Here is an 8,445-nt window from a genome sequence, read left to right as displayed (position 1 = left end):
GGAGAATAGCTGAAGTTAGCTAGGCCAGCAATATATTTTGAGCGGGGAGCCCTTTAGCTAGAGAGGAGGAGGTGGTGGGGAAGTTATGATTGCACCAATTAAGGAGCCCGCCCCACAAGTTAATGATTGCTGTCCCAGAAACTATGTGAAGTGAGATCCAACATTCCTCCCGCCCGGTCTGCCCTGTGCTCCGCCTCTTTAAAACCCTCGCTCTCCCCCACTTCTTTATCACTTCCAGCTCTTCCCAATCTCCACCGTGCCCCCAGTTCCAGCTCCACACAATACACATACACGCACGGCCGATCGATCTATCGATAGAGAAACAAGAAGAAGCTGGTATAAGGAAGAGACGATCAATGATGGAGAGGGCCGAGGACTTAGGGCTCAGCCTCAGCCTCAGCTCGTCGCTCGCCGCTCCTCGCACTCACCATGTCTCCGCCATGCTGCTCCGCTCTCCAGGTAAATGCACGCTGCTATATCTTGTGTTCTAGTAGCTGCTCCGATCAACTCCGGTCACACTACTGTAGAGCTAGTGTGTGAGTTGATGTATAACAGTATACGAGAGTAGTCGTCAGTAACTAATACCGTGTATGGCACTATTGGTCGATCATCAGAGAAGAGGTTCCTGGAGATGCCACTGCTACCGGCAAAGCGGAGCGAGGTCACGGCTGAGGAGGGCCTGCTGCGCGGCGGCAGCGACGAGGAGGACGGCAGCTGCGGCATCGACGGCTCCAGGAAGAAGCTCCGGCTTTCCAAGGACCAGTCGGCCGTGCTCGAGGACAGCTTCCGGGAGCACCCCACTCTGAACCCTGTAAGTTATACTATAACCTATATCCTGTTCTATATATCATCATCCTTTCCGGCCAAGGCTCCATCATCATGGATGAACAGCGCGCGGTTCGCAATCATTCGCTAGCTGGTTCTCCCTCGATCTAAACACAACTGTTCAATGGCGTGCAGCGTCAGAAGGCAGCCTTGGCGCAGCAGCTCGGCCTGCGGCCCCGGCAGGTGGAGGTGTGGTTCCAGAACAGACGCGCGAGGTACGTGTACTACGCACACATGCGATATATAATGTCGCCGCAGCTTTTATTTAATTTGTGTCTTCTCATTTTAATTTAATTCCCCACCGTATGTGTTGTACCTCGTCGCCGCCGTGCAGGACGAAGCTGAAGCAGACGGAGGTGGACTGCGAGTTCCTGAAGCGCTGCTGCGAGACACTGACGGAGGAGAACCGGCGGCTGCAGAAGGAGGTGCAGGAGCTCCGCGCGCTCAAGCTCGTCTCGCCGCACCTCTATATGCACATGTCCCCGCCCACCACCCTCACCATGTGCCCCTCCTGCGAGCGCGTCTCCTCCAGCGGCGCCAACTCCACCGGCGCCGCGGCGTCGTCAGACCGACGCGCCGGCGGCGCCATCATCAGCACGGCCGCCGCCGCCGCCGAAGGCGCCGCCATCTGCCACCGCCCGATCGCCGTCCGGCCGCAGCAGTCATGACGGCGAGAGCGACCGGTCGATAGAGAGCTAGCCACCAGTAGCTACTACTACTACTACTAGCATACTACACTAGCAGCTAGAGCTGTACACCGTACGTGTGTAAGCCAACACAACAGTCTGCGCATTTATTCGATAGTGCAAACTGTTTCTTGAGTTTCTCCTTAAATCTTCTTCTTCATTCTCTGTGCGTGTGTACTAGTGCTTGGCCCAGCAGAGTAGTAGTAGTATTGATTAGTCGAGTGGTTAGCAGCTAGCCATCTAGAACACGAACAGCCAATAGATTATGCTGTTGAGTTTTCCGGCCGGGAACTGGGCGTACGTGTAGGGAATTGAAGCAGGAATATGGAGCAGCTGGTCCTGGGAGAAAGCGGGTGGCTTGGATATGGTGGGATACGGGTGTAGGGAGGGTGGGGCGCAACGGGATGGCACGGTGGTTTGTCCTGTCGAGACTTGCGTCGCCCGCCGGTGATGATGACGGCCGGCGATGATGCACGACCGGTCGCCGTCGATCGGTTGGCTTAGCTTATATTAGCTTGCTGGGACAGCCGTGCCCGTGAAGCCTGATTTCTAGCGTTATTTAACACGGATAGCCATGTTCCGTCGTCTTTCTAATCTCAGCCGTACGTCTTGCCATGGGCTTTAATTATTTGCTGCTGGCTTAATTAATCCGATGGGCACTCGAAGGTTAATCTAATTAATCAATCTGTAGCCTGAGAAAGCACGCGGCTGGGGTTAAGATTTTTTAATTGTTGATCCGTGGCTGGATAAGCAATAATATAATTGCTGTTGGGCAGATGCATGGATATGGTTTTATTTGTTCCCCGGCCCGGTCGAGTCGAGTGAACTGCAACTGCCCATTCTGGAGATTGAAGGAACAGCTGGTAGCTGCCCCGTCAGTGGCGGGTTTCGTCCCGTCGATCGCGAGCCCTGGGAACCTAGGAACCGTATATATGCCATTCGTAGATCATAGCATTGCGGCATACTTATCATCATGGATATATCCAACAAACTGATGGATTAGCAGCACTTGTACCACACCAGGTGTTCGTCACCAATTCGTTAATCCTCTGCACCGCTCCCGGCATGATCAGGACGCGGCATAAAATCGCAGGCAGGAAGAGTGCACAGGAAGACGAATCAAAATAAGCACACGCATGACGCGTGGCACATCGTCGTCGATCCTTCCACAATAATTCCTTTCATCTTCTACTGGATAGCAGTCTATGTCGTCGTCGCCCCTCCGATTTGCTGCGTTTTAATTCGCCACTTTATTCGTCAGATCAGCGTCAGGCAGTGCTCCGACTCCGAAATGTGGGCAGAACCTGCAGATAGGAGTTAGTAGGTCCGTTACGCCTAGTCTGCCCCCAACGTGCATGAATATTCTGCGCGCAGTGCAAACAATGTGCGCGGCGGTTTTCTTGGTCACGCGGTACGTCGTCAGCTTCCACTTGATCGAGCGAGCTTAGTTTGTGTGCGTGACCAAGATGAACACAGCCAGGTAGCCTCTGCTAGGCTGAGCTTTTCTTCAGGCTTGCATATACTGGGGTTTGTAGTGCCTGGACAAGACATAGACAGATTCAGGCATCCGGGGGGGGGGGTGTTGGAGTGCTCACGCGGGAGCCCACCGTAACTTGTGGAGCAAAAGCTGGGGCTTCCCTGAGGTCTGAACTCCATCCATGCATGTTGAATGTTAAGTGCAGCAGAGTAGAGTAGTACCATATGAATATTAGTCCGTGCCGTGTGCTACTACTCATTGGAGCCCCGCCCCCGGCTTTTACGAGATTGGCTAGCACAATGATTCGCGGGAGCGAGCGTCCTCACATGGTTGGTCGTGGCACTGTCTCTGCACTGCTCTGCTGGAGCCCAAAGCAAAAGATCGACGGATGATCAAGAGTCAAAACTCTGTGCGTACCTGGGGCAGCAGATCATGGAGTTCTTCTGGACCGGGTCCAGTTTTATACAACTGTCGTACGGGAGATGCATATGGTACTTTTTAATAACTCATAAACGATCGCATACAAAAAAAATATATTGCCATGAGGTTTGTAAAACCGATGTCAAACCATGTTCTTTCTACTTATGAATTCTGATTTTACCACTGTTCACTTGCCACTGCGTATGGGCCAAATGATAGTAAGCCCAAGTCTGAAACTATACGGCCCAGGACTCGAAAGCAGGAGTGGCCTCAATCAGGAAACACAGGAAGTCTCCTTCAGTCCCTCCCATGCGAAGGATGTCAAACTTGGTCCTCTCGCTTCGCTGGTTCAGAACTTCAGACCCCTTGCCCTTTTCATGCAAAAATTAACAACGTTGGAGTAGTACGTAGATAGGCTTGTTTCAACCTAAACCCCCACCCTTTCTCATGCTCTCTACTCTAATGTAAAATTGAACTCGTTGTAGTTGGTCTCAGATGAATCAGGGGTGGCTGCTGGTCCCACAAGATTATATCGTAGGAACTACCAAAGTACTGGGACTAAACTTTGATACCTCAGTTATAATTTTGTGGTGCCTCTCAAGGACCACCTTCAAGTGGAGAAAACAAAACTGTGTGACAAAATTATATTAAAAAAAAAGTTGACATAGCTTGAGCATGTCACCAGTACACAGGAAAACCGGGATCAGCTTCTCGCGCCCACGACTCAAGGCCGCCGATTACATCACTGGCACACGGGAACCCGTTCTCCCGGAGGATGTGGACGGCCACCTGGGAGTCGTCGCCGCGCTGGCAGATGAAGTACAGGGGGCGGTGCCTGCCGTGCGACACGTCGGCCACCTCGCTCAGGGCGTCCCTGAGCCGGGGGAGCTTCTCCTTGAGCTCGTTCAATGGGATGTTCACGGAGTTGGCTATGGAGGCGATCTGGAAGTGGTGCACCGGCCGCACGTCCAGCAGAAGGTGAGGCCTGCCGCTGTCGAGCAGCCGCTTGTATTCTCTGCAGGTGATCCGGGCGTTCCGTGGGAGCGGGTTCAGGCTTTGCGCCGGCGGCTGCATTATACATAGCGACATAGGGTCGAGTGTCATGTTAAAAATACTATGTAAAAGTTGTATCAACATTTGCATTTCAAATATCTTTTAGTACAGATTGATTTTGTGGCAGTTGATGGCATATTATAAGAGTAACTACTGGTGAAACTGTACTGATATAAAGACTTTCCTAAATCCTAATATGCCTTCTAAGTAAAATGAAGCTGGGGGATATATAAGAATTGTAGGTATATTATATACTATATGTAGGTCTATGGATTTTCAAGGTATAAAATTTGTGTTCGATTTTTGCTTACCTTTAGATAAAAGGGATCAGGATGATAAACAAAATGCTTTAGAAATGTGTACTATACCTTACTAGAATTTGAAGACTGCGAGAAGCTGTCATAGCCGAACATCATAAAAGTGTCTTTTGTCAAATCAGGATGATCTCCACAAACCGTGCAAGATGACGACCTTTGGCGAATCTTGTTAACCTGCAGAAAATATTGTAGAACAATGTATTAGATCTATGAGTCAAACAATAGTTCTTATTAACAATTTCCTCTTGCAAGTATCAGGACGTGCACGCAAAAATAACTACTGGTCTACTGCCACCCACACATGTATAAGTGTAGCGATTAATTGTAGCGAAGCAACATATATATGGATAGAATGGAGTGACGTACAATCTTAAAACGGGAGGACAATGCATCAAAGTTTAGCATTCTTCCACAAAGCGGTTCTCCAACACGACTTGCGACCTTTATAACTTCAAGAGCTTGTAGGCAGCCAATCACTCCTGGAACTGACCAATGAAGGTGATTATTAGATCATGCATAAACGATATGGATGGAACAAAAATATTAACAAATCCACCGTACTATTGGGTATAGATGCATGGATATATTGCCAAATTGAAAACTACTAGCAAAATATTATAGTATTTTAAATTGTGTCCTAATTAACTCCTCAATTTGGTTTGTTGTAGTAATAATAAGATCTTGGAATCGTGTATTATAGAGAAATTTATTACTTACCAACCCCAAGAATTCCATCGTCAGAACTATTCTGGCATGCTGCTGGGTTTGGAAAAAGACACCGGTAACATGGACTTCCATTATGGTTACAAACCGCCAACTGTTACATGAGTTTGAAAAGTGTCACTAAAGTGAACATTATTAAGGTCCTATTTGTTTGAGCTTCCTGGTAGTTTCTCAGCGTGAAAAGCCAGAAGCTCAAACAAATAGCGATCTTCTTCTGTAGCTTCCGAAAGCCGGAAGTCCAAAAAAGCTGAGTTTATATGGAAAGCTGAAAAGCTCAGCTTTTTGAGCTCTTCGTAGCTTTTTGAGCTCGGAAAGCTAAACACATCTTTTAAAAACTAGTGTTGGCTTTTCAGAAGAAAAAACCCCTTTTTAGAAAAATCCAAAAGCTGCAACTCAAACAAACAAGCCCTAAAGCTGCAACTCAAACAAACAAGCCCTAAGTTGTAAAGTGAAATGCAAGCCATTCAAACAAACAAGCCCTAAGTTGTAAAGTGAAATGCAAGCCATTGCTGCAACAAGAATTACCTGTCCTTCTAGACCAATTGTTGAACCCGATATGAGAGGCTGCAATGAATCAGGACACAATCAATGGAAAAATTTGACAAAAAATTAGTATTATTGACATATAGAGATGCAGTCTTTTAGTATTTGCTCAAATAAACAGAATACGAGGTATGGAATTTGTCAAATGATAACTTAATAAATTTCCTTATGGGAAGATTGATTTCAAATTGAGTTATTATGTGTATTGCTCCAACTTCCAAAACATATGGTTGATAGTATATTACCTTATGGAGGAGGACACAGCAATCGCTAAGCATGTACCGGCTAGCAAGGTTGTTGGTCGCATCAACTACTATGTCATATCTGTGATTATTTAGTGTTGAAAACAAGTACTATAAATCTTCAAAAAAGAAAACAAGTACTATATGTATTCAACATAACCAAAGGGGAATATGTTAATTTTTTTCACATTCTCAAGGATACTGCCTCACAACATTCAAAGCATTTTTTGCCTTCAGTTTGAGATGATGGTCGAACACCTTGACAGAAGAATTAATTCTGATTCCAAGAAAAAAGGTATTTCAGTTAATTGATTCCACATAAAAGGTTTAAAATCTAGATGCAATAAACTATCAGAATAACAGTATATCTTACGCCCGGCAAGCAGCTGCTGCTGACTTCACTTTTGGTTGCCCAACATATGTTTCCATGTGCATGATCTGAAAAGGTAATCAGGCGAAGGATATATCTAAGCAATTTTTTTAAAAAAAAAGACGCATCATAACTACTGTAGTAAACTGAGAACTACTCATAACTTTCTTGGATGCAGTACATTAGCAATTGTTATCAAAGCCATGCGATTATAAAAAAAAATTAGGAAGTGCAAAACTAATTGAATATAACTGATTGGATTGACAAACAGTCGCTTAATTGTACAATGATGTGACTCAGGCATGCAATAAATTGTCTGACTTAGTCTGAGTTCCAGGAAATCGGTATTCAACGTGAGGTTGCATCTCAGGCAGTACATGACAACGACGGCAGAAGACTGTCCTAGTATGAACAGAGCATATATATGAAGTAAACCACAGTTTGCTATACCTGTCCATGGAGGTTGCTGAGTTCAACGTTTTCTCCATCAGCGATGCCTAACGAACCTACACAGATATAGTCAGCAAACTGAGTTATTATGAGGCCATAGTTTCTGGGCATGCAAGCGCACATCTATCTAATCACGCTTTGTAACATTGAACCTAACACGATAAATTGATGATCGATGGGAAATGTAATTACCAACGCCACTTGCAGCCAGATACAGTGCTACGGCCGAGCCCAATGCTCCGGCTCCGACCACCAGAACCGACGACCGGGAGAGCCTCCGTTGCCCTGCCATCATCCATTTTGTTCATCAGAAAATAGAAGTCGCACTGATCGATCGATCAGGATTCAGGAACGAGCAACTGATCATGGTATTAGCTGCGACAACCAACCGTGCACGCCGAAGTCGGGGAGGAGGAGCTGGCGGCTGTACCGCCGGACCATGTCGGGGCTCAGGCCCCCACCGGCGGCGGAGACGGCGTGCGCGCCCATGGCGTCCAGCTTGGTGGACAGGCTGGGAGGGAGCGTGGTCGGCGCAGCGCCGCCGCCGCCGATGCGGAGCTGGGACTCGAAGAAGCGGATGCGGCTGTCCAGCTCGTCCCTCTGCTCGCGCAGGCTCGCGATCTCGCGCATGATCGCCTCCGTCCTCCCGCTGCCCGCGCCCATTGCCGCACGCACGAAGCTCTGCGTCGCTAGCTGATGAGCTCGCCTCCCTGGCCAGGTGCGCGAACGCAAGTAGCAGGAGATCAGAATAGTAGTCGAGGTAGTTATAGAGTTCCCACACATCTGCCTGCGTGAAGAAGTCCTCAAGCGCGTCATTATCGAGCTGAAGCTTCTCTCCCGCGTTTCGGCGTTTGCTTGCGCCCTGCTTCGATTAATTTACTTCGTCTCCAAGGCTTTGCTATGCTATACTAGTAGTAGACTAGTAGTACCAGTACGTATATTCAACATCATCCACCACGTATCCTAGCAACTACAGTAGGGAAGAACGTTAATGAATCGTCACCTACCAGTCCAGAACAAGGAAACTGCCAAACTGGACTCTGTACGTGTTGTTGACTGCTTCATCAAGGAACAAAGCTTGCAAGTTCTACCGGTGAGGGCGTTAGCCGAACGAGCCGCCTGTTCATCGTCGGTTAGAAGACTCAGCGCCAGGAGGAACACCGGTTAGGTAGGTATGAAGGTATCTGCAGTTCTGCGGTTAGAAGAGTCATGTCGCTGCTGATATCCAGATGCTCATTTCATTTCATTATTGTTGTTGGCATTCTTAGTTGGTCCTGCTTCAATTAATTGTTGTTGCACTGCCGTATCGATATAATATTTATATACTATATTATTATTC

The 8,445-nt window shown here is 47.6% G+C and overlaps 2 protein-coding genes across 2 annotated transcripts; one reads left to right on the top strand and one right to left on the bottom strand.

Moving 5' to 3' along the window:
• LOC117863188 (homeobox-leucine zipper protein HOX17) lies at nt 1-1,659 on the top strand. The gene is made up of 4 exons (XM_034746803.2): nt 1-459; nt 615-811; nt 961-1,040; nt 1,160-1,659. The coding sequence occupies exons 1-4, from the start codon at nt 357-359 to the stop codon at nt 1,491-1,493; spliced, it is 714 nt and encodes a 237-aa protein (XP_034602694.1). The 5' UTR covers nt 1-356; the 3' UTR covers nt 1,494-1,659.
• Nucleotides 1,660-3,961: 2,302 nt separating this feature from the next.
• LOC117864993 (adenylyltransferase and sulfurtransferase MOCS3) lies at nt 3,962-7,963 on the bottom strand. Its single transcript, XM_034749055.2, has 11 exons — nt 7,496-7,963; nt 7,299-7,391; nt 7,107-7,162; nt 6,660-6,724; nt 6,489-6,563; nt 6,290-6,368; nt 6,027-6,065; nt 5,496-5,595; nt 5,145-5,263; nt 4,830-4,952; nt 3,962-4,476 (listed from the first exon to the last, which is right to left on the bottom strand). Exons 1-11 carry the CDS (start codon nt 7,920-7,922, stop codon nt 4,087-4,089), a joined length of 1,566 nt encoding a protein of 521 aa, XP_034604946.1. The 5' UTR covers nt 7,923-7,963; the 3' UTR covers nt 3,962-4,086.
• Between the last annotated feature and the right edge of the window lie 482 nt (nt 7,964-8,445).

Source organism: Setaria viridis, chromosome 7 (assembly GCF_005286985.2).
Source record: "Setaria viridis chromosome 7, Setaria_viridis_v4.0, whole genome shotgun sequence".
Classification (NCBI taxonomy): domain Eukaryota; kingdom Viridiplantae; phylum Streptophyta; class Magnoliopsida; order Poales; family Poaceae; genus Setaria; species Setaria viridis.
This window is presented reverse-complemented; position numbering and strand designations above follow the sequence as displayed.